Raw genomic sequence first — 27,113 nt, 5'->3', positions numbered from 1 at the left:
TGAACTGTTCTAGTCAGTATTTATTGAAGTACATCCTAGGAAATAATCTCAATTCATTCACAAAAAAAATAATCATAAAAAAGAAAAAAATACTGGGTGCTAGCAGAAGTTAACCCATTTGGGTTTATCTGGGCTACACTCCAGTCATAACCCACACCTTGCTTCAAACCTATCCTACTGTGGCATGACCAATAAAACGAGCTAGCACATCTGTCTTAAGTCATTTTAACAATCTGGTGATAAAACTAAATTGCATCAGCCACATGTACAAAAATAAAAAGACAAATTAACAACTTTGTCTGAAGCTTACATTATGTGCACAAGAAGCATCCAAATACACTGGTGTGGACATGGACATTGTGATCAATGGTAAGGATACAGGCAATACAAAACAAGCTGGTTCTAGTAGCTATCTTCTTTTCACAGGAATCTAGCCAAGAAAGCAAGGCTACCCACTCTTACTATTCAATTAATTTCTTGTTAAAAAAATTTAGTTTTTCTCCAGTAAGACCTTTACAGAATTTCAGTAAAGCATGTAGTTAGTGCAAGTGGTCAACCCTGGCTAAACCATGCCTGATTCATTGATGATATCTGTACAGCATCGAGCCAAAACTGCCGGAAAAGACTAGGCACAACATAATTAATTTCCTTGGCTTTTTTTTTTCAGCCATGATTTACAGGTGTCCAACTGCTTGCTTCTTGTTTGTGTAGCTTCATTGTTGTTAATATCAGCTTGGGTGGCAAAGTTTAGTTTAGTAATCAATTTCATTGGCAGGCTCTTCCTCCTCTTCATACTTGGTGCCATTCTTTGCTCGCTCAGTCTCATCTTTCATGGGGAAATTGTTGTAATAGGATCCACTATAATCAGGGTAATCTGCAAAGAAAACATTTCCATGATACAAGTTAGGATAAACACTGGAAAGTTCAAAATAACTGATACTTTTATAAACCATCCCAAGATAATTATGTGATTTAGTGTGGGAGAGAGAGAGAGAGAGTGCGTGTGTGTGTGTGTCCAGAATACAATTATGTTTTTGTGCAATAAAACCTATTTAGATCCCAAATTATGAGTTATAACAATCTATATACCAAGATTTTTCCCCCGTACAAGGGAGGTAGTCAAGTCAAAGGCCCATACAATACTCTCACCCACCACCCTTTCCCCCCTCTCCTCTTAGCTCCTCTATGATGGGTCATCCCTGTATCATGTTTACTGCCATAGGTCTACAAATGGTTCTTGACAAAGTATTCTTTCTTTCTTTCTTTCAAAATAGCAAAATGAACAAGTGTAGTATGACCTTCAAAAGGAAAACCAAGTTTTTGAGCAGCAACCGTCCCCTCAAGGATAATAGAGCTGACAAGAAGATATCCCTCTGGGTCATGTTGTTTCTTCATTATCTACAACCACTCTCAATTCACTCCTATTTTATGCAAACTTTCCCTTGCTTGACAGATATTCCTCTTGCATCTAGTGCCCTCGATCATGTCATCCATCCACCTCATTTTTGATCAAATGTAAACTATATCTACTGTATAGAACTCCTCTTGCATCTCATGACCTTGTTCATGCCATCTACCCACCCCATTCTTGATCAAATGTGAACTATCTCTACTGTACAGGAACAAGTTCCAAAAGCATGTAGTGCACTTACCATCCTCTGGTTCTTGCTTGATCTTAATGTTCTCTTCAGGTTCTTCAGGCCCTCTCTCACGACGGTCCCTATCCCTAGAACAAAGGAAAGATCCATTATTAATTGGTATGCAAAAATCAACTACAAAGCCTCTCTGTAAAGGGGCATTCCTAGCCTCCCAATACGGGGAGTTTGTGGCATTAAACCATATCATGCAAAGATCACATTATATAACATCTCCAGGAATGCATTTATCATGTAAGCTAAATTGCTATACTAAATGCAAAAGGCTACTGTTTCATGACTTAAAACCTGTAGGTAGACTTACTTGTCTCTGCGATGTTTCCTTTCCCTAGACCTGGACCGTCTGCGTCTTTCTCGTGATCGAGACCTATGCCGCCTCTTGTCCCTTTCTTCAACTTCCTCCCTCTCTCTTGAGCCTGAACGATGCCTCTTACGCTCACGTCTGAAAAGTACAAATACAGTGGGTTCTATTATTCAATACACAGCAACCAAAGCCTTGATAAATAACGAAAAATAATGTCAGAGTAACCCCACACCACCACCACCATTTTTTTGTTGGCAATGAAGAACCGATTCCTGGGAGTGGAAAAGCAACATGACTGCATGTATAACAACTACTCACCCTTTAGATCTACGCCGCCTGTCTCTGTCTCTGCTGCGTGATCGTCTTCTCTCACGTTCACGCTCTCTGTCTCTCTCGCCACGATCCCTCTCACGATCAGTGCTGTAAATGAAAAGACATAATAAATTCATTATAATCAAACATGTAGGGGGCGACCAAGGATGAGATGGATAGATGGGGTAAAAGGGGTGTTGGGAAAGAGGGGAATGGCTGTTGAGGAAGGAAGGGAGAAGACTTAAGATAGGGGTGAGTGGAGAATGGTTGTGTATGGATGATGCTATGATGCATGGGAGTATGTGTGAATGATATTTTGATGCAGGCCAAAGGGATTTCCTCCCTGTCTTCTCCTTTTCTGCATGAGGGGATGGAGGTTGAGGGGGTCACTAATTAAACGAAGTGGCCTTGCTGTGGATGAGCTGTCTTACTTCATTGCTTCTGACCCAAGGCAGTGGGCGAAATGCAGGGATGACCCATTGTCTAGAAGCATGGAAAGGAGGGAGAGAGGGGTGGTGAATGGGAGTGGAGTGAGTGGGGGTCAAATGGTTGGAGTTGATTCATGCTTTTTGACTGGCTACCTCCCTTGTATGGGGGAAAAAGCCCTTGTTATGTGTATGTATTATTAGAGTGATTGAGATTAGCAAGTAAATGCATTGGGGGGATTAAAGTGTAATGAGAAATAGACATTTGGAAATGGATGCATGACACCCATCTAACCCAGATGCCATACCTGCTCTCATCATCTTAACTGCTTTCACCTCGTCTTTTCTTATTTTCCTCATTCATCACTGTCATTTTCTTAGCACTTCCCACTGCAACTACCTTCCCCTCCCAATCCTCCTCCATATTTAGCAACTCCCTATAATACTCTGCCCATCTTCATTATCTCTCCATCTGTACCTTTTACCTTTTCTTCTCTATTTGATTTGCCTCCCCTTCCTCTCTTAATTTCCTTCCAAAATATCTTTATTACTTAAAAAAAATTGTCATATTTCACATCTATTCTCCCTTATCTTGTGTTTTACTTCTCTTCCATTTTCTTTGTACCTCTCATATAATTCTCTCATCCTATTTTGCAACCAATCTGTGAATGCTTGTTTCTTCTTTTCTACAACCTTCTTTGCTTCATCATCCCACCACTCTAATAATCATACATACACCAACAGTCCCCCCTCCTTACAATGGAGGGAACCAAAGTCAAGAGGCATAATTCCACTTCCACCTACTCCTCCCATTCACCATCCCTCTTCTCTTGGCTCCTCCTGGATGACAGGTCATCCCTGCATCTCACCCACTGCCCTGGGTCAGAAGATATGAAGCAAGACAGAGCATATCCACAGCAAGGTCTGTTCATTTAATCAGTGACCTCCTCCCCTCTCCACCCCCTCATGCAGAAAAAGAGAAGATGGGGAGAAATCCTTTTGGGCCGTGCCAAAATATCATAAACACAATCTCTGAACCCCCCCCCCTTCCATTCCCAACCCACTCCCTTCCATGCATCTTGGCATCATCCATACACAACCATTCTCCACACATCCTATCTTCTCCCTTCCTTCCTCAACAGAAAGAGTAAGATGGGGAGAAATTCCTTCGGGCTGCTTCAAAATATCATTCACACATAACCACTCCCTAACCCCACCCCCCATCCCTCACCCACTCCCTGCCATATATCACAGCATCATCCATATACAACCATCCTTCATTCACCCTTATCTTCTGTCTTCTCTCTTCCTCAACAGACATGATACATACATATACCAAAGGCTTTTCCCCCTCCTTACAAGGGAGGTAGCCAAAAAAACAAAGGCATTAAAAACCACTCCCACCCATTCCACCCCTATCACACTCTTCCCTCCCTCTTATCTTGGCACCTCCTGAATGATGGACCATCCCTGCATCTTGTCCACTGCCCTGGGTCAGAAGCAGTGTCGCAAGACATGGTACATACTTACATTATTTTGTCATCCTCTCTACGTCGTCTGTCATCTTCTCGGCCAGAGTGCTTGATGTTCACGTCTGGTCCGCCTCGTCTTGTACCACCAAGACCTCCACCTGTTTGGAATAGATGATAGTACATATATACATACATATACCAAAGGCTTTCTTCCCCCTTACATGGGAGGTAGTAATAAATATTAATCTTGTGTGTATCACTGGCCAGCCCCCTTATATGGGGGAAAGTGCCTTCTGGTACATGTATATCAATTGATTAGAAAGGGAAGAGAGAGAGTAAATGGGTAGATGTGTGGATCAAAATTTTGTAGCGAGGCAGCTATGCGAGAACTTTTTATGGATCTGAAGAGGGATTGACAGAGTTGACAGGATGGGAATGAGAAAGGTGTTCCTGATGTATGGGATAGAGGAAAGTTAAGGACTGTCCAAGGTTTTACAAAAATAGCAGAGCTTGTGCTAGCACTGGAAATTATGAGAGTGAGTGGTCCGAGGTAAAGGTGGGGTTATGCCAGGGTTGTATAATATGTCACCGTGGTTGTTCAACAAGTACATGGATAGGGTGATATGGTAGGTAAATGTGAGGATACGATTGGAAGGGAAGCTTGCTGGCTTGGGTTAGGGTGTCGTTATTTGTGGCAAAGGTCAAGGGGATGGTGGTTCAAATCCTGCCACCAGCGAAGTTGAACTAAGGGGGTTCATTAACCCCTTCCATACGGTGCCGCACACGTAGGCGTCATGGACTTAGATCTCGGTGGCAGCAGCCAATGCCAGCCGTACGACGTGTCGTAATAATACTCGCATCATAAAATATAGTCACCGCTTATATCGATCGTTCTCTCTTCACCCGTGAATTTTGATAACCATAGAAAATGCGATTACAAAAGAATTAGAAAGAATGTCATTATGGAGGGGCGACTACAATAAATATAATCAAGACGCCGATATGGCAGCCTCGCGAATACACTCGCTCCCCATGACGCCTACGTGTGCGGCACCGTATGGAAGGGGTTAAATTCTACGCTACAAAGTCCTCAGTAAGGGGCACCGTTAAACCATATCATCATGATTGGAAGGAAGTGGGAGGAGAGCCATTTGATTGTTGATGACAATACACTTGTGGCTGGGTCAGAGGAGGACCAGAGGAGTCCAAGGCAATTGTTGATGGAGTTTGGGAGGTTATGCATGAGGATCAATCAATCTACTGTCCCCTGGTCTCTCTTCCAGAAAACACATGGCTTCCAGGAAATTGGCACCAGCCTCTGGGCAGGGCCATAATTCACAAGCAGCAGAGATGAGAGTGCTGTGTCTGACAAAGGGAGTAACTAGAAGAGACTGCTGAGAAATGTTGATGTCAGGGATGAGCTGGACACTGAATTAAATTTAAAAAAAAAAAAAAGGTAAACTGAGATAGTATAGGCACATCATTAGGATGGACCAAGAAAGGTGCATACATACATAGACCAAAGGCTTTTCCCCCCTTATGAGGGAGGCAGCCAAAAACAAGGGCATAAAAACCACTCCCACCCATTCCATCCCTAACATACCCCACTCCCCTCCACCCATCCAACCCAAGTGTCTTACCTGCTCTCATCACCTTAACAATTGCCTTCACCTCATCTTTCTTTATTTCTCCTCCATTTTCCTCACTCATCATGTTCATTTTCTTAGCACTTCCCAGTGCAACTACCTTTCCTTCCTTATCCTCCTTCACTTTTGGAACTCCCTAAAATACTCTGCCTATCTTCCTCTTCCTGCCTTCTCTTCCATTATTATCTCTCCATCTGCATCTTTTACCTTTTCTTCTCTACTTGATTTGCCTCCTCTTCCTTTCAATTTCTTTCTAAAACATTCTTATTATTTTCAAAATTTTCTATCATACTCGCCCCATTTCACATCTGCTCTCCTCTTTGCCTTCTTTATCTTATACTTTACTTCTCTTCTTTTTTCTTTCTTTGTACCTTTGATTCCCTTGTCCTATTTTGTAACCAATCTGTGAAAGCTCACTTCTTCTCTTCTACAACCTTCTTTGCTTCCTCATCCTACCATTCACTACCCTTCCTTCTATTTCCTCCCCTCTTCCTTGTTCCACACACCATCTTAGCACACCTTGTGACTCCCTCCTTGAACCATCTCCATTCCTTCTCCACTCCTAGTTCTACTCTATCCTTCACTCCCTCCCACTCCTCCTTCAGCTTCTTCTTGTACTACTCCTTTTCTTTCTCATTTAAGCAGTTCACTCTAAGCACCTCTATACCTTTTGTCCTTTTCCTCTTTCTCCATCATCATCCACTCAACTTCCACCAAAAAATGACCCTATATTCCATCACTCTCTCCCTTTAGAACATGTACATCCTTAACTCTTCCTACTATACTACTGATCACCACTATATAGTCCATTAACGCCCTTCCATCCACCACCCTCTCCCATGTGTACTTATGCTTGACTTTCTTCCTAAACACTGTATTTGCTATCATCAACTCTCTAGACACATCTCCACCATCAACTCTCCACTACAATTTTTTCCTGGAACTCCATACTTCCCAACCACTCCATCTATTGGTTCATTTCCTACCCTAGCATTAAGGTCTCCCAATACCACTACATTGACATTTCTCCCTAATCCCTCTATGCACTCATTTAAAATAAAAAAAGCCTCCCTTTTGTCTACACTTTTCTCACTACCAGGCCCATATGTACTTACAAAAACCCACATCTCCCTTCCTAGTTTCACCTTCATCCACATTAATTTTTAAGAAACCTCTTTCCACTCCACAATACACCTATCTCTTCACTTACTAATATAACCACCCCTTCTCTCCCTCATCCTCTCTTCACTCCTGAGAACCTCCCAAACTCACACTCGCCCCTACCTCTCAACTTAGTTTCACTCAATGCCAACACATCCAACTTTCTTCCCTTTTACTCTAATCTGCACCACATCCACACACATTAAAAGACCCAAACCTTAAGGTACTAGTTGGAAAACTCCTAGACCCTCTTATGACTTTATTTTTTTTTTTTTAAGGAATGTCCCCTTTGGAGCTACAGGGAGAAGGATGCCTAATCCTCCCCATCCTGTTTTTGTTGCCTCTTATGACTTGGGGGGATCTTAATTGAGATGGGGGGATCTTAATTGAGAGGATTAGGAGAGGAACAGAGGGAGTAATTGGTGAGGAACAGTGTGGATTTAGGACGGGTAGAGGTTGTGTAGATCAGATCTTTGTGGTAAGACAGATATGTGAGAAAGCTATAGGAAAGGGGAAGGATGTTTTTTGGGCTTTCATGGATCTGGAAAAGGCCTATGATAGGGTAGACAGAAAGGCACTGTGGGAGGTTATGCAGATTTATGGGATAGGAGGAAAGCTTTTGGGAGCTGTCAAGAGTTTTTATGAGAGCAGTAGAGCATGTGTTAGGATTAGAAATGGAGAGTGTGAGTGGTTTGAAGTAAAGGTGGGACTTCGTCAAGGATGCGTTATGTCGCCCTGGCTGTTCAACTTATACATGGATGGGGTGGTGCGAGAGGTGAATGCTAGGGTAGTGAGTCAGGGATTGGAGATGGTTAAAGAAAATGGAGAAAAGTGGGAGGTGAGCCAGCTGTTGTTTGCGGACGACACTGCGCTTGTGGCAGGGTCAGAGGAGGGATGGAGGAAGCTGGTGGCAGAGTTTGGGAGAGTATGTGATAGAAGAAAGCTAAAGATAAATGTGGGTAAAAGTAAGGTGATGAGATGTACAAGGGGTGAAAGTGGCAGTAGACTGGAAGTGAACATTAAGGGAGAGCGACTGGAGGAAGTGGATAGTTTTAGATACTTGGGTGCAAGTGTAGCAGGAAAAGGTGGAGTGAAGGTGGAGGTAGAATGTAGATTGAGAGAAGCGAGTAAATGCCTTGGTGGTTTAAAGAGTGTAATGAGGAATAGACATTTGGGAATGGATGCGAAGAGGAGACTGTATGAAGGAGTGATTGTGCCAACAGCACTGTATGGGGCAGAAACGTGGAACATAAGAGAAGAAGAGAGAAGGAGTTTGAATGTGTTTGAGATGAGGTGTCTGAGAAGTATGGTGGGGGTTACTAGGCTAGATAGAGTGAGAAATGAGGAGGTGAGGAGGAGAACAGGGGTGAAAAAGGATTTGGGAGATAGGGTTGATGAAAGAATATTAGGATGGTTTGGACACATGGAAAGAATGAGTGAAGAAAGACTAGTAAAAGAGGTATGGAAGGCAGATGTGGAGAGAGTGAACATGAGGGGACGTCCTAGGATGAGGTGGATGGATGGGGTGAAGGGGGCTTTGGGGAAGAGGGGAATGTCTGTTGAGGAAGGAAGACAGAGGTGAGTGGAGAATGGTTGTATATGGATGATGTTGTGACTGCATGAGGAGGAATGGGCGGGGAAGTGGGGGGTGGGGTAGTTTGTGTGAGTAAATTTTGACGCAGCCCGAAGGGATTTCTCCCCGTCCTCGCCTTATATGCAAAGGGGGACGGAGAGGGGGGGTCGCCGATTAAATGAAGCGGCCTCGCTGTGGATGTACTGTGTCTTGCGACACTGCTTCTGACCCAGGGCGGTGGGCAGGGTGCAGGGATGACCCGTCATCCAGGAGGTGCTCAGATGAGAGGAAGGGTGGGAGGGGTGTGGAGTGTATTTAGGGATGAAATGGGTGGGAGTGTTTTTATGCCTTTCCCTTTTTGGCTACCTCCCTTGGAAGGGGGAAAAAGCCTTGGTATATGTATGTATGTATGACTTGGGGGAATACTTGGTGGCAGTATTCTTTTCTCCCACTACAGGGGGGATAGAAAGGTAACCTGCTAAATATTTTCAATGAAACCTGAGAGGGAAGAGGCTGGTGTGCACCCCCAGAAAGAGAGGGAGGGAGGAAGGGTGTGAGGGAAGCAATTGAAGCGAGAGGATGAACAATAGTGTGGAAGAAGCAGAACTCTACAAAGACCATACCTGGTGAAGTGTTGTGAGGCACCACAAATGATAAGGCATTGGCCCTACCTGGTGTATGGTGTGTGTGTGTGTATTTACCCAGTTGTATCTTATGGGAAGGGGAGCTATGCTCATGGTGTCCCATCTCTGTATCTTGTAGTGTCCAAATTGTTTTTAACCCCTTCCATACGGTGCCGCACATGTAGGCGGCATGAGGAGCAAGTGGGTACGCGATGATGCTGACGTCAGCGTCTTGATTATATTTATTGTAGTCGTACCTACATAGCCTTCATTCTCTCTAAACTGGCTTCATCATATTTTCTATGGTTATCAAAATACACGGGTGAAAGAGAATGAACGATTGAGCACTGACTTAATGCGATTATTATGACGCAACATCGCACATCGGGCAGCTAATGCTGCCAGACATGCGATGTGCCCCGGAGTGAAGAGGTTAATTGGTGTATGGTTTCTGCACACACTATCTTTTCATCCAGTTTGTTCCATACATCCACCAATCTGTGGGGAAAGCTGTCTCTTCTATAACTGTCCTTTGTGAGCTTCCTTCCATGTCCCCTTGGATTTCTCATATCCCAACTTAGTAAGTCTTCTCTATCAAGGACTTCCATACCTCTCATGGATTCTATAGATGGTCAACAAGTCTCCTCTTACTCTTCTTTGTTCCAGGGTCAGTAACTCTAGTTTTGACAATCTCTCTTTGTATGACAGTTCTGAAAGTGTGGTGGCCATCTTTGTAGTTGCTCTTTGGATTCCTTAAATTTTCCTTGTATTTTTTTTTGGTACTGGATGACCATAGTGTCATTGTATACTCCAGTCTTAGCCTTTTATAAGTGTGACTATTATTTTCTTCAGCATTTCTTCATCCAAGTAAGTAAATACCACCTTTATTGATCTCAGAAAGTTCTATTGTATGTGTGTGTGTATTTACCTGGTTGTATCTAACAGGAAGAGGAGTTATGCTCATGGTGTCCCGTCTCTGTATCTTGCCACATCCAACTTGCTCTTAAATTCTTGTATTGTTTTTACACCACTCACTATTGTTTCATCTAGTATGTTCCATGCATCCACTATGTGGGGAATGCTATTATTTTCCAGATCTTCTATAACTGTCCTTATTGAGCTTCCTTTCATGTCCTCTTGTGTTTCTCTTATTCCAATTTAGAAGTCTTCTCTATCAAGGACTTCTATACCTCTCATAATTCTGTAGATGGTCAGCAAATTACCTCTTTCTCTTCTTTGTTCCAGAGTTAGTAATTCTAGTTTTGACAATCTTTCTTCATATGGCAGTTTTGATAGTGTTGGGGCCATCTTCATAGTTGCTCTCTGGATTCCTTCTATCTTCCTTATATTTTTTTTGATACTGGGTGACCATATTGTACTCCAATTTTGGCCTTATCAGTGTGACTAGTGCTTTCTTTACCATTTCTTCACCCTAGTATGTAAAAGCCACTTTTATTGATCTTAGCAAGTTATAGGTTTCACCGATAATTTTGTTTACATGTTCATCTGGGGACATAGCCTTTGTGATTATTATTACTAGGTTTTTTTCAGATCCCACTTTCTTTACTTCCTTTTCACAAAATTTTTACTGTCCTGATATTTTTTTCACTTTTTCCAAATTCCATTATGCTACATTTCTTAATATTGAAGTCCACTTCCCACTTTGACTCCATTCCCAAACCCTGTTCAGATCTCTCTGCAATGAGTCGCAATCCGTTTCAGTACTCACTAACAATTTTGTGTCATATGTAAAAAGAAGCTCATGTAACATTCCACACCCTCGTCCATGTCATTCACATTAATGGCAAACATTATTGGAGCCAATACCTTTGCAATTATCCCTCGCACCACCCCATCCATGTATAAATTGAACAGCCAAGGCAACAACACATCCCTGACGAAGTCCCACCTTTACCTCAAACCACTCACTCTCTCTATTTCTAATCCTAACACAAGCTCTACTATTCTTGTAAAAGCTCTTGACTGCTCTTAAAAGCTTTCTTCCTACCATATATCTGCATAACCTCCCACAGTGCCTTCCTTTCTACTCTGTCATAAGCCTTTTCCAGATCCACAAAAGCCCAAAAAACATCCTTACCTTTTCCTAAAGCTTTCTCACATGTCTTACCACAAAAATCTGATCTACGCAACCCTTACCTGTCCTAAACCCACACAGTTCCTCACCAATTACTCCCTCTGTTCCTCTCCTAATCCTCTCAATCAAGACCCTTTTTGAAGAGAGAAAAGAGAAAGTTGAGAGTAAGTCTGGGTAAAAGTTGATGAGATGTACAATGGATGAGGAGGGCAGCAATTCTTATAGGAAAGAGGCTCCAGGAAGTGAACATTTTCAGAAGCTCTGCCATGGGATTCGAACGCTAGCATCCGTGCTACATGTGATGGTTCAAAAGGACTGTAGAAGTCCCCAACCATGCTTCACGTAACATCAGAAGATCTAGTCTCATTTTCATCCAATCCCCGTATTAGGCGAGCCCTCTGACAAGTTGTGTATGTTAAAGATCGATTGAACATTTTTAGAAGCTCTGCCATGGGATTCGAACCCTGACCTGTGCGTCCATAATCACGAGATCAAGACGTTAGCAACCGTGCTACATGTCATGGTTCAAAAGGACTGTACAAGTCCCCAACCATGCTTCACGTAACATCAGGAGATCTCGTCTCATTTTCATCCAATCCCCATATTAGGCGAGCCCTCCGACAAGTTGTGTATGTTAAAGACAGTCTTTAACATACACAACTTGTATTTAGGGATGGATACGAATAGAAGTCTTGATGGGGTGATTGCACCTATGACACTGTATGCGGCAGACTTAGAATTTAAGGAAGGCTTCAATAGGGGTTTCTTGCAGCTTATATATATTGATCTCAAAAAGGCATTTGACTCTTTTGCAGATCTGTGGGAATCCTCCAAGGGCAACTGAGCCAATGTCTGGCTCACACTCTAGGACAGAGTACTGTAAAGTATGGAAGTGTATCAAGATTCTTTCCTATTAATTTAGGAGTCTTCACCTAAACACTTTTCAACATCTGTATATACTGGGTATTGGACAGAGTTGTCAATCAATGTCATTGCAGCTCATCTATTGGCAACACTAAGTCACTGTGGAGTCATTGGAGGTCCTGGTTGCAGCCTTGGAGTCCCTGCACAAGGTGAGACTGCTTGGACTCCAAGTCCTCTGGCCCAAGGCCAAGGTCCAGGCATTTGAAGGTTTACTGGATGAATCAATTCTGCCTGTCCATGCCATGTGGCAAGAACATCGAGGTCTTGGAAACCTCACATACCTTGGTGGTGTAAAGCATAACAGTAGTGGGTCATGTCAGGAAATGCTTCGAAGGATTGGCATTGCACAGGGTTGTTATGGACACACTCAAGGAGTACATGGCATTGTCAATATTTATGAATCTTCAAGTCACTTGTGTTCCTGGGCCGAATTTATAAAAGATAGTAACCCCTAAGTCTAAACATAAATCTTGAAGATAGCAGAGATTTTACCTAAATCCCTATGTCGGTGACCTAAATGCTTATATCTAGAATGTTTAGAAGTAAGCATTTAGGTTGCTGACATAGGGATTTAGTAAAATCTCAGCCATTCTGAAGAGTTATGTCTAGAATTACAGGTTAGGATCATTTATAAATTTGCCCCCTGGTTTTGCTGTGCAGCTGTGAGTCACACATTGAATGCCATCTACAGGATGCACATTAATGTCTGGTAGCGAGTGCCTTCGAAGAATCATGGGGTATCACTGGAATGACTTTGTATCAAACCAGAGCCTGTTCTGAGATTATCTAGGCCTGTCACCAACATCATTCATGTATCTATCTGACCATGTGACATATTTCCCGGATGTTGATCTCACTCACAGAGTTTTCTCCACCACAGAAAACCCTCGATAGAGAAGATGATGAAGATGTCTACAGAACTCATGGCTGAGGCAAGATAACTGAACCTATCTGAGTTGTTTGGAGTGGAAGTGTTGGCAATATGGAAGCTTGCTCAGAAACTGGGGACTGGCAACAGCATGTGTGAAGCAATGTGCCTCCTGGTGTATGATACAAATTGATGATGATTTTGAGGAACTGCGGAATTCACACACATTTGTGATGTAATGTTTAACAATTATTTGAGTTACAAGATTGGATAAAGAGAACTGAGAAGGTGAGGCAGAGTTTGGGTGGAAAGATCAGGCATATAGGGTTGATCAAAGAATACTGGGATGGTTTAGCCATGTGAAAAAGTGTGGAAAGACTAGCAAAGCAAGTGTGAAAGGCAGAAGTAGGTGGAATGAACTTGTGGACAAGACCTAGAATGGGATGGATGGATTGGGTTAACCACTTCACTACGGGCCAAAATCTCGCGGGCAGCATTAGCTGCCAGACGTACGATGTTTCGTCATAATACTCGCATCATAAAAAATAGTCACCGCTTATATCGATCGTTGTCTCTTTCACCCGTGAATTTTGATAACCATAGAAAATGTGATGAAGACAGTTTAGAGAGTATGTCATTATGCAGGGGCAACTACAATAAATATAATCAAGACGCTGATATGGCAGCCTCGCATATCCACTTGCTCCTCATGCCGCCTACATAGGCGGCACCACATGGAAAGGGTTAAGGGGGCCCTGATTTTTCTTGCTTTTCATTATTTTCAAAATTCTCCATCAAATTCCTACTCCACTTTACATCTGCTCTACTCTTTTCCTCCCTCACTACACACTTTGCTCCTGCTTGTTTGGTACCTCTTGTATGCCTTCCTAGTTCTACTTTGCAACCAATCCTCACAAGGTTGCTTCTTTGCCAACACCACTTTCACCTGTTCATCCCCTCATTTGTTCCCTCTCCTGTCCTCCTCATTCCACATAAAATCTTTCCACATGCAATCACGCCTTGCAATGTGTCATTCCTCTTCCGTCAGTTCCCCCACTATCACTCACCACCTTCCACAATCCTTAGCTTATCCATTCTCTCTTTATCCTTCTCACTTTTGTTTTTGTTTACCATCACCATTTACTACCATCATTCCTTTTTCTCTACTCCATTTTTCTTCTACCAAATAATGACCCAACAATCCTGCTTTCTCACCTGAAAACATTTACATACAGAACATTCAATACTCATTTTGGGCACCACTACATAGACCATTAATGCCCTATAGTTCTTTCTTAATGCCTTGAACCTCCCTAACACACCATCTACCAGCTCATCTCCTACTCTAGCTATGAGATCACCACACATATTTTCCCCTGAAAACTCTATACACCTGTTCAAAACAATCCAACAAGCTTCCACCTATTCAGCTTTCTCACTACCAGGACTGTACATTACCTATATACAAATACATACATATACCAAGGCTTTTTCCCCCTTACAAGGGAGCTAGCCAAAAAAGGAAAAGGCATAAAATCATTCCCACCCATTCCATCCCTGAATACACTCCACACCCCTCCACCCTCCCTCTTATCTTAGCACCTCCTGGATGACGGGTCATCCCTGCACCTTGTCCACTGCCCTGGGTCAGAAGCAGTGTCACAAGACACAGCACATCCACAGCAAGGCCACTTCATTAAATACACATACACATACCAAAGGCTTTTTCTCCCTTACAAGGGAGGTAGCCAAAAGACAAAGTCACAGAAACCACTCCCACCCATTCCATCCCCTACATACTCCTTCCCTCTACCCTCTTATCTTGGCACCTCCTGGATCTACCAAGGGCTCCCCACTTACCAGGGAGGTAGCCAAGTCAAAGGCACATACCTACTCCCACCCATTCCACTCCCCTTCACCACCCTTTCCCCCCTCTCATCTTAGCTCCTCATGGATGACGGCTCATCCCACCCACTACAAGAGACAGCACACCCACAGCAAAGTCGCTTCACTTAATCAGCAAACCCCCATCTCTGTCCCCTCATGCAGAAAAATATAAAACAGAAAGAAATACCTTCAGGCTGCATCAAATTATCATTTACACATAACCACTCCCTCATATAATCAAGGGCTGTATACACTCAATGATTTTACCTTCACTCACGTTGCCCTTGGAAGACCCTTCCCCACACACCACCATACACTTTCTTATCTTATCACTTACAGTAGAGCTAGTCCTCCCCACCCTATTCCACTCATCACTCTGACACCCTTCCCACCACATTCCTGAACTCAAACCCCATCCCCTCTTTCAAATTTTAGTTTCGTTGCTATGTATCTATCTACCAAGGGCTTTCTCCCCCTTATAATGAAGGTAGCCAGTCGAGGAATGCACCCATTCCCATCCACCGCCTTTGTTTCCTTCTCATCTTAGCTCCTCGTGAATGAAGAGTCATCCGTATCTCCCGCCCACTGCCCGGGTCACAGGCAATGCAGCAAGACCATACATACACAGCAGGGCCCCTTCGCTTGCACAAACCCTCATACATTCACATACATTTTCCTCCTCACAAACATACCACCAATCTCTACCCTATTACTCTCATCTGTGACACAACGCAACACATTTAACCACTTCCACACGGTGTCGCCTACATAGGCGTCATGAGGAGCAAGTGGGTATGCGATGATGCCGACGTCGGCATCTTGATTATATTTATTGTAGTCATACCTACGTAACCTCCATTCTCTCTAAACTGGCTTCATCATATTTTCTATGGTTATCAAAATTCACGGGTGAAAGAGAACGAACGATTTAGCACTGACTTTATTTTTTATAATGCGATTATTATGACGCAACATTGCATGTTGGGCAGCTAATGCTGCCAGACGTGCAATGTGCCCCGGAGTGAAGAGGTTAATAGCAAAGTTGAACCAAGGGCATGGTTCATTTAAATCCAAGCTACAAATTCCTCTGTGAGGTGCACCATCCTAGCCCTCCAATAGGGGGGAGTTTGTGACATTAATCCATATCATCATCACTAGGATTTTGGTTGGAATCCTCTTCCTAGACCTTTTTATGCCTCCATTTTTCATAAGAGGAAAATACAATATGGAGGATTGCTAGCCCACTCAATCCATCTCATTTAGTTGTCTTTTATGACACACAAACACTGGCAGAATTCCCTTCCCCACCTCCCACATGGGGTAATATTAACAAACACTGTGCTCTGAACACAACATACCATACTGCATTATTTCTTAAAAATCAACATAATAACTAACTCATCAGGAAATACTGGTAGGCCATGTCAGCCTAACAAATTTCTTGGGTTCTTTGATAGTTATGACAAAAAGAAAATAATCAAGTCAGTTAACTTGGATGTGAATAGACCCACCACCCAGTTACTTTAAAATGGTGAAACTTACCTAGTCGTCTCGGTAGCCATCCCTTGACTGTCCGTGACCTTTCGACATCCACGAGTACCCTCCGGTTGTCAATTTTTTTTCCGTCAGCATGTTTGTAAGCGGCTGCAGGAAAAGAGATTATTTCAGTAACGGTAAAAAGCCCACTTGCCCAATACTGCTGCCCCAGCTGTTTTGGAATACAGATGATTAACCTGAAACAAAAGAATGTGTAAAGAATACCCCCCTCACTAGCTCAGGACATCTGGAATGTAGTGTGCTGCGAGGTAACACAGGAGGGGGAGGGGGGTGGGACACGCAGTAACAATATAACAAGTCCTAAGGTCCAGTATAACAAAAAAGTAGAAAGCAATGCATGAGGGTAAGAGCAAATTTTCATTCTGTGTCTTACTTATTCTTTGGACTGAAAAGGAAATAACTGGCTGCCATAGGCTTTCCTAGCTGAACTGGATTTCTTTCACGCACGAGAATAAAAAAAAAAAATAAAAAAATAAATAAATAAGAGCAAAGACTAGAGATCTTGCAACTGAACTCCAGGACACTTTATTTGTCTCAAGACAGAAAGGTGTTACCTAGGCATACCTTTTCCAGCTAAGATTGGGTCCCAGTAGACGATGTGCAGAGTGAAATCCAAGATATCCGTAAAACCACCATGGGTGTTGGAATACTTACCCCAACTTACCCATTTCTTTTATTATATGATTCAATTTAGCACATAATATAACTGAGGATATATTCAAAACTTACTTTTTGGAGGTATTAAACATGAATAATCTAGATATATGTGGCATCTAATTGTGCTAATCTCTGAAATGGGTACATACCTACCACTCATACCTACCAGTTTTGACTTACCCAACACTTTTAACAAGATGCACAGGTGTCCCCACCCTTTATAGTTGGTCCCTCCCACAGAAGGGAATGCACCTCAGCAAACAAATTTTACATAGACTACCAAGTTTAGGCAAGACATTAGGCATACTTGGGCCATAAGCAATTGGTGCTACACTCCCTACCTTCCCCCACCCTTGCAGCTATTCGGCACTAGCAACTAATCTGAATCCCCTTAGAAAAAACTCATACTAAGGTGCTTTTCATACTCCCACAAGGACAAGACGGTACAAATCTTCTGTTTAGCTACAAGAACTCTTTCCAATTACTAATACTGATTGGTTTTGTGACGCACCAAAAGGATGTGACATATAAATTACTTTTTTTTTTCTTAACGCAACAACTCTGATGAAACTGTGGACCTTGCAATCAACCTTCGGGAAATGCGGATAATCTGATACTCTTACTCCAGCTGAATCAGAGTAGAGGGAATTTCGCTTTAAGAGCTTTGCCTGTTTATTTAGCACATATTTATCCGCTCCAGTACTGGGCTTACCACACATACAAACCTAGAGCCGTGTGCGCTCTAGTCGCGTGAGATCATACAAGCCAGCACGGAAGATCGGCTGTACAGGATGAATGAAACAAAACATTAGTGTGGGGCCTCCAACTGAGCATCACAAATTCAAAACTTTCTAAAGAAATGACAGCTAATAATCTAAGGAAACATTTCCTCCATGTATAATAAAAGTGTTATGATGGTAAGCCATAACTATCATTAAACTGCACACCTCCTCCATCCATTCCCCCCCTAACAAACCCCTAATAGGATTCTTAGGTCATAACTACTACTGGGCTCCATTGGCTAGGTCAAATGTACATTGAAAAAGCTTCATACCCACATATATATGCCATAAAGAGGAAAGGACAGAAAAGATAAGCACAGGAATCCAACATGTTCCTAAGATAAGTGCTGGATCTATCAACAACTAGCTCGACTGGGAGCCACCATCTGTATGACAATTCATTTCAAGTGTAATGTTAAATCAGGCCAATAGCACAAAGCACTGGCAAGATATATATATAAAAAAAAGACTATATTTCCAAAATGACAAAGACATTCTCCTCTTGCATTCTCTCACATACACACTCTCTCTCACCCCAAAACCTAAACTCCATACTGAAATGATTAGTATTTTTTCAAGAGACAATTTCACAATATAATTTGTGATTGGCCATATTGCACCAAGAGCGTATGCAATACTGGAACTTATATATATGGCCTTGTTCATGAGGTTATTATATATAATCTGACAAAGAGCAAAAAATGTATAATCCGGACGTTTTACTCACAATGCATATCTCTCTCGTGTTCGTACTCGATGAAGGCGTAACCACGCGGCTTCCCAGTCTTCTTATTGTGCACCATCACAATCTGTAATCAATACCAATCCCATTACAGCAAGCATGCCACTGCAACTAGTAATGAATAGTCCATCATAATGCTTATGAATTATATTTCATATGACAATACTATCATCAACCCACTGAAGAGTGTTTTTGCTTCTAAAGACTCAATTCTGACTATTGCCACACAATTCATTCACCAGGGGAGATACAATTCCTTAATGGGCTACAGATGATCTTGGACAACTTTGTTGAGGAATGCTGCTACATTAAGTATTCTATTCTGGCTAACAATTCTGTTCAGCAGGGAGAAACTTCCACTTCTCAATGGGTTAATATTTTGATATACTAGAGCACTTATGCCACCCTTTAGCTGAAACTGGTTTTTGAATATGTAAACTATGGGTTAAATTGGACTGAAAAGAGAAAAATGGACATGAATCTTATATATACATCCATGTGCAATAAAGAGTTTAAAATGAGAATTGTGGAGGCAAAGCTGAGCACAGGGGCAGAAGGAGTTGTTGTTGTTGTTCCCTAGACTGTCTGTCCAAGCAGTCCCGTCTCCCCAAAGAATGCCACAGCCGAAACTGGGTTTTCCCACAAATCCTTTATAGAGTTTATGTTGTGTTGTTTGCGTGCATGATTGTGTATAATGCAGTCTTCCATTATGTGTTGTATGGTATGGGGTGAAGTGTTACATCCTGGGCCTATTCACAATGCGGTCATCCAGCCTCTTCTGGTAGCTTAGAAGTGCTGGGTGGTGGCCGCAGCGTCTATGTTGTGGGACCAACCCCCCAACCCCAAGAGTTGGGGGCCAAACGGCGGCAACCAGCCCTGGCCACCGGCTCTACGCAGGTGGCACTGATCCCCAAGGGGAGCTACATCGGCGGAGTGTTGTTGGAGAGGGTAGACCAAAGCATCAAACCAATCTAGACACTTGGAAAGAACGAATGAGGAATGATCAACAAAAACTGTGGAAAGCTGAAGTATATGGAATAAACCCAAAAGGAAGATCAAGTACGAGGAAAACTGATTGGGAGATGAGGGCACTGGATGCTAGAGGAATTGTAAGTATGTGCATAAGATGATATGGTTTAATGTCTAGGGAGGCTAGGACGGTGCCCCTCGCAGAGGGCTTTGTAGCATGGAATTTAATGAACCATGGCCCTTGGTTCAACTTCACTGGTGGCAGGATTCGAACCGCCCTCACCTCGACCTTCGCTGCAAGTAACGACGCCCTAACCCACTCAGCCAGCAAACATCCATAGGAGTGAATAAATATGGGTAGTAAATAGATAAGAAATAATACAGCTTAAAGTGATATTTTTGTTGATCCATAAAATCTTTTGAATGAATGATGGGGGGGTCACTGTGATGTGGCAGCAAGGGAAAATCAGCTTAGGCTGTCAGGTATTGCTGTGGCAGGGGATGCAAGAGGGACCAGGGGCAATGCATTGATTGATTGACCCATACTAATACAATAAAAATGACAGTATGACATTCCTTTCATAGTGATCTATGGGAGGGCTTGATGATCATTCCCAATTAATGTGGTGATGGTTATTTCTTAATCTTAGGATCTTGTAATTCCATTACAGTACTGGGCAGATCAGCAAACTCAATACTCTAACAACACCTCCCAGACAAACACCACAGAAAAAAAAAAACTTCCCACATTTAGTAAGAAACACATTGGCATATCTATCACTATATCAAGGACTTTTTTCTCCATTACCAAGGAGGTTGCCAAAGTCAAAAGAAATATACCCTTTCCCACCCACCACCCTCTCCTCCCTCTCATTTTAGCTCCTCATGGATGACAGGTCATCCCTGTATCCCACCCACTGACCTGGGTCAGAAGCAATGCAACAAAACTGAGAACATCCACAGCAAGGCCGCTTCACTTAATCAGCAACCACCCCTCTCTGTTCCCTCATGCTGATAAAGAGAAGACTGAGAAATCCCTTTCAGCTGTGTCAAAATATCATTCATACGTATTCTTACCCTCCCTTCCTTGCATCACAGAATCATCCATACACAACCGTTCTCCTCTCACCCCTATCTTCTGTCAACACCCTTTACACCCCATCCATTTCATCCTCAGTTGTCCCCTGAAGTTCATTCCATCTATTTGAAAATTTCAAATTGAAATACTACATAGATATGCCAATGGCATTTTCCCCTTAAAAGGGAGGTAGCCAAAGTCAAAGGCATAAATCCATTCCCACCCATTTCATCCCCACATACTCCACTCCCATTCACCAGCCCTCCCTCTTTTCTTGGCTCCTGCTGGAAGACAGGTCATCCCTGCATCTCGCCCACTGCCCTGGATCAGAGACAATGTAGCAAGCCAGCACATTCACAGCAAGGCCACTTCATTTAATCAGCAACCCACCCCCTCGTGCAGAAAAAGAGATGACGGGGAGAAATCCCTTCAGCCTGCATCAAAATATTCACACATAATCCCCCAACCCCCACCCACTCCCATGCATCACAGCGTTATCCATACACAACCATTCTCCACTCACCCCTATCTTCAGTCTTCTTCCTTCTTTCCTCAACAGACTTTCCCAATGCCCCTTTTCACCCATCCATCCATCTCATCCTTGGTCACCCCTCTATGTTCACTCCGTCTCCTCCGCTTTCCATATCTTTTACTAATCTTCCTTCACTCATTCTTTCCATGTGTCCAAACTATCCCAATACTCTTTCAACAACCCTTTCTCCCAACTCCCTTTCCACTCCTATTCTCCTCCTCACTTTGTTTCTCACTCTATCCAGCCTAGTAACCCTTATATTCTCAGACATTTCATCTCAAGCACGTTTAAACTCCTCCTCTTATGTACCATGTTTCTGCCCCCATACAGGTGCTGTCGGCACAATTGCTCCTTCATACAATCTCCTCTCAGCACCCATTCCCAAATGTCTATCTCATTACACTTTTTAATCCCCCATGGCATTTACTTGCTTTTCTCAATCTACATTCTACCTCTACCCCAACTCCTTTTCCTGGCACATTCGCCCCCAAGTATCAAAAGCTATCAATTTCTTCCAGTCCCTCTCCCTTAATATTTACTTCCAATTTACTGCCATCCTTTCTCCTTGTACATCACCTTCCTTTTACCTACATTTATCTTCAACTTCCTTCTTTTGCATACCTTCCCAAATGCCTCATTAACTTCCTTAATCCCTCCTCTGATGCTGTTGCAGGCACAGCATCACCAGCAAACAACAACTGGCACATTTCCCACTTTTCTCCACTTGAAATTGAAATAGTACCAACACAAAATAAGCCTGGCTACAGATTCATACCATCTCAGAGGAGACAAAGCACCTTATACTACAATACCCCACACTAACAATCCTTACACAACAACATATCTTTCCTGAGTGACTTGCAGACCCATCTGGGGGTTGTTGCCAGTTACCTGAAAGTCTTGGGTTTTCTGCAAGAGACCAGGGGGCAAAAGACTGATTTTGTACACCTTGTGTGCACCTAGAGCCCTTCTCACTTGCAAAGGAACGGCCAAACCACAGCACATCTCAACTCCTCACAGGAATAGAATACAGAAAGATGGATACCTAGTCCCCTTGATCTGCCCTAATTTCCTTTCATGTCACACATGAACACCATTCTTGTCCTAAATCACAGAACAAGAAAAAAGGTAGAGTCCTTAGAGTGGTAGTTAATCTATCTATAATCTTCTTTCCCCTTACTTGGGAGGTAGCATAGTCAAAGCATGCATCGACTGTAACCCACTCCACAGGAGACAATTAAAATGATTAAAACAAAAAAATAAATCTAACCATAAACATGAATAACTAAGAAAGGCAGAAGTAAGTTTAAACGTGTTTGAGATGAAGTGCCTGAGAAGTATGGTAGGGGTTGCAGGGTTGCACAGTGAGAAATAAGGTGAGGCGAGGAGTGTAAAAAGAGATGCAGATAGGGCTGATGAAAGATTATCGAGATGGTTTGGGCACATGAAAAGAAAATGAAAGGATATAAATGTACCAGTGTCCAGTCAGCAGTAAAGATTAAAAATCAATACTGAATACAAACATCACACTCAGAAACCAGTTTTTAGGCCAATCAAGTGGAGCCAGAGGTGAAGATTGGATCATTTTGATTCAAATATGATGTACTCATAGTATAGCTTTACATAGTTCATGGTTTTGTGTTCATATTTCTGCTGCCTTGTTACCATTACAAAGAGCTATCATTCAGCAAAGACTAAGTCTTCAACCCTAGTCCAATCCAGGTAGGTAAGAGACTAGTTTCTTAAGGTACATGTGACAGACAAAACTAGTATCAACTGTCAGTTCCTTACCTTCTTAATTGGACCATAAACTTCAAATTCTCTTCTTAATTTAGATTCTGATGTATCATAATTGATTCTTGACACAAACAGACTTTTGTATGGGTCACTCGTGGCCATCTCATTATTGTGAGGATCCCAGAGTGCAATTTCCTGTTCCAGCTTGTACTGCATTTGTTCCGCCTTTTCTCTTCGCTTCCGCTCTAAACGTTCAGCTCTTGTTTCTACTCTGGTCGGTGGTGGGGTATCTTTGGGATCCTGCGGGATACAAGACTCAAATAAACAAACCTGAAGACTTGTTAATGCAAACTTAAATGAAGGATAACACTTCCAAGACATTTAAAACTACTACAAATAATGTGTGGCTCTGGTCTGTAAGAGCTTCCCAAAACAGTACTGGTTGCATGTTGATGATGATATGGTTTAACGTCACAAACTTCCCCCTATCGGAAGGCTAGGACGATGCCCATCACAGAGGGCTTTGTAGAGTGGAATTTAATGAACCATAATGCCCTTGGTTCAACTGTCATGCATAAAATACCCACCAGTAAGGTAAGTACAAAGAATTACATTACCCCATGAGCAAGCTCCAACTAGGTAAATACACGTGCAAGCCCCTGCCCCTAAACAAATGCAACAGCATTACATTTCCTTACCTCAAATAGCGGTACAATGTGTGCTACTCCGGAGTACCCATCGGATTTCTTTTCCCAGGTGAGCTTGTCAACAGGTGGTAGGTATGGAATAGGATCTCGGGGCGCAAAAAGCGCCAAAAGATTTGGCGGTAAATACTGAGTCATCTTGCCACCTATGGAATATGAAAACATTAGGAAAATGTAATATATACCATAAAAATATTTAAAAATATTGCAATTATTTCAAGATGTATAATGTTGGCCTTTAACCTTCACAATTTTAATTTGTGCAGTTTTATTTATTCGCAGATACATCTTTAGTTTCCTTGAAACAATTCTGATGGATGAAGAAAAAGAACAAGGAGGAGGAGGAGGAGGAGGAGGAAATAGTTACTTGTAGTGTCGATGCCCTCCAATTACTCTCTATTTTACCAACTATGACTTCACTGAAATATTGTCCCAAAGGATATAAGTGCTGGTATTTATACCAAAATACCAATTCAGTTCTCATACTATTCTTTCACCATACAGTCCTTCTTCTCTGCAACTTGTTACTGAAAAACACACTGATGACATGGAGAATCCTCCTTTTCGGCAACAATGACGATGCCACAGGAGGGTGCAAGAGTCCACTTGTTGGGCCATGCAATTAAAGGCACACTACATTTCACAACTGTGCTACATTCCAACAATGTTAAAAGTGCAAATAACAATTCAACAGAGATGCACTCCAGGACAATCTCTCGTCTAGTTGAGGTCGAGTGTTCATATTCAACACCTGCCACCACACAGGGCAAGAATAATGACTTGGAGATTCAAGTTACGTCCAATGAATTTGACCAGGTCACCACATTTGGATTTACAATCCTCATGTACAATACAACATGTATGTAAACTATGCCCAAGATGCATCTGTTGGATGGAGTGGCTAACATATATGATGAGTCTTAATATTCTTATTGCATTCAATGGAATGAGGAACTCTTTCCTCAACTTCCAATACTTTCAGACAAAATTAACAGACAAATTACTGAAAGTATGTTGCACTGAGGCATGGGCCCACTTAAATGTGGTAATACAACCCAGTTTCCAGTAGTTTCATGCAAACGTAAAAGGCCTCGTCCCTTTTCCTAAGCAACTCAAGTTTCCTTGAAGACCCATTACCACAGACTGCACTCTTAACCTCTTTCATACAATGACGCCTACGTAGGCATCACGCGGCATGAGTAGGTATACGAGGATGCCAATGTCAGTGTCTTGATTATATTTTGTAGTTGCAGCTGAGTGACTCCCGAATTCTGTGAACTGGCTTGATCACATTTTGTGTTTATTATTACTCAGTGAAAGAATGATCAATACCGCAGTGATTTTAAGTTTTATAACACGTAGCAACCTCTGTGGCATAAGGTCTAGGGCTAGTGAGGTTCTATTCCAGTATCATGCAAACACATTTCTCTTCTTTTTGGCATAGGATTTTTTTTTTCCCTATGGAATGGTTTCATTAGGTTAGGAACCATTGATTGATGAAGTTTCATGTTAAATATCTGTATGTGTGATTTGGGAATTCTACCAAAAATCCAAAGACTCGTTCAAATAAGCATAATAAACTTTGTTTTGATAAATTTAGAGATAGGAGACTATGACGATGGCCTGATGACCTCTAGAATTACAGGTACCGCATTACTAAATGCAGGTTAGGTTAGGTAGGTTAGGTACGTTTGGCTAGGTAGGTTAGGATGGGTTAGAATATATGAATTTAGCATACTTTAATTACTTTGACTTCCACCTCTACAAAAACAAACAAGGTGTCTCAAGTAGTCAAAGTGGCTACGTTTGTTAATAGCTTTTAGCAACTGTTTCTAGTATTGATTTCTGCCAAGAATAATGTATATTAAATTGATGTGTTATAATTTACAAAATACTTAATTTCCTATTATCATATTGCGTAGGTGTGCATTTCTAAAAATTTACCCTGAAAAGTTATTAAAATACATCAAGTGTTTTCAGTTTTTTTACACACACAAGGTATTTTCAATGTTTTTCTTGTCACTTGAGAAATTGTGTTTGCAGGCAGGTACTCCAGGATTGGGTACATGAAAATGTGTGAGAACACAAGAAGAATGTACGTCAGGCTTGTCCACACTGACATCTCAACCATCACCTCGATTCCTGTGGCCAATTGAACAAAAATGTACATCACTGGTCTAGTACCTCCAAAATACCAATACCACACACATAAATGCAATACATCTTCCCAGAGGGATCTGTAGGAAGGTCCGAGGACCGCTGCCAGCCGCTGTGGGCCTACGTACTATTTCCAGTCGGTGAAACAACTTCAACATTTATAGTAAAATTATAGATGAAATTAGCGTTCTATTCACACCAATATGTAGTAAAAATTTTGGTCCGAGTTCCCAGTATCAATAACTAACGAAGACACCAGATTTACGAGCTTATTTGCGATAAAATTGCACCGATAAAGAAACAAATGAAAGTGGTGTTTACCCCCTGGGTACAACAAACGCCTTCCATACACTGTAGAACGCCTGCTCGCACAACCACACGTAGTACTCTTAATGTCTACACGGATTTATTAACTTTCTTTCAATCATCTAGTCACCTCACTCGTGATACCAGCCAACAAAATTTTATTTTACGGTATCTACCCATACCTAATTCGGTCGTACTCCGACCATGATACCGTAAACCTGTTTCTTTGTGGTCAACATTTCCTCAAAATGCTTCATAGAGTGAAAGCTTTTAAAATGTCACGAAATTAATGCATATATTCAATTTCAGCGTGTAAAACTCCTATATTAGTATTATACATACCTCACACAACGGCTGAAGTGCCTTTATCAGAAATAATCCATGAAACTTATGTATTTTCAGCTTATCACAATGCTCACTGTTCAGCTTTGAGGTGCCAACAGCGCTGCGTATTGCGCAGATATACAACATGGCGGAGATATTTTTAATTTCGATAAGAAATAAGTGCTAAGTAATTTTTAGCAACGAATCTTGCATACAATCTAAGGTATTTTTTCGAAATAGATATGTTTAGATAACTATTTTCAATAATTGTGCAGATGACCAGTGTATCTCATTATTCATAAGTGTTCGTGATTTACTAGCGTTTTAAGCTAAGTATACATAAATATCTTTGCAAAAAATGCGACATGTCGAAGATGCAAGTTTTGATCCATTCGAGCTAGGTTTTTACTCTATCATAAATATAATAATATAGTGGGAGCAAAGGCCATTGGCCATAGGTGATTTTTTTTTTTCTTCTTCCTTACCGGCGGCGTCACCGGGTCGAACAGGCTGATCAAGTCTCACCCTTTGCAGCCAGACTACCCTGAAAGGGAGCGATGGTGGGTGGGAGGTAGAGAGAGAAAAAAAAATCGTGTATTACGTTGTTTTGTAAAATGTCGAAG

The 27,113-nt window shown here is 42.0% G+C and overlaps 1 protein-coding gene across 1 annotated transcript; it reads right to left on the bottom strand.

The window, feature by feature from the left end:
• snRNP-U1-70K (small ribonucleoprotein particle U1 subunit 70K) lies at positions 1-26,660 on the bottom strand. Its single transcript, XM_076209910.1, has 10 exons — positions 26,509-26,660; positions 23,698-23,849; positions 23,054-23,299; positions 18,669-18,750; positions 16,488-16,589; positions 4,227-4,326; positions 2,278-2,379; positions 1,960-2,097; positions 1,653-1,726; positions 1-874 (listed from the first exon to the last, which is right to left on the bottom strand). The coding sequence occupies exons 2-10, from the start codon at positions 23,839-23,841 to the stop codon at positions 753-755; spliced, it is 1,110 nt and encodes a 369-aa protein (XP_076066025.1). The 5' UTR covers positions 23,842-23,849; positions 26,509-26,660; the 3' UTR covers positions 1-752.
• Between the last annotated feature and the right edge of the window lie 453 nt (positions 26,661-27,113).

This window comes from Oratosquilla oratoria, chromosome 2, assembly GCF_046742065.1.
Source record: "Oratosquilla oratoria isolate Oo_2021 chromosome 2, ASM4674206v1, whole genome shotgun sequence".
NCBI lineage: Eukaryota > Metazoa > Arthropoda > Malacostraca > Stomatopoda > Squillidae > Oratosquilla > Oratosquilla oratoria.
This window is presented reverse-complemented; position numbering and strand designations above follow the sequence as displayed.

Coding starts and splice junctions, on each gene's coding strand:
- snRNP-U1-70K (XM_076209910.1), bottom strand. CDS start 23,841: ATGACTCAGTATTTACCGCCAAATCTTTTGGCGCTTTTTGCGCCCCGA. Junction 2,380..4,226: donor AGAGAGGATGACAAAATAAT/GTAAGTATGTAC, acceptor TTTCATTTACAG/CACTGATCGTGAGAGGGATC. Junction 2,098..2,277: donor AGGCGGCGTAGATCTAAAGG/GTGAGTAGTTGT, acceptor TGTACTTTTCAG/ACGTGAGCGTAAGAGGCATC.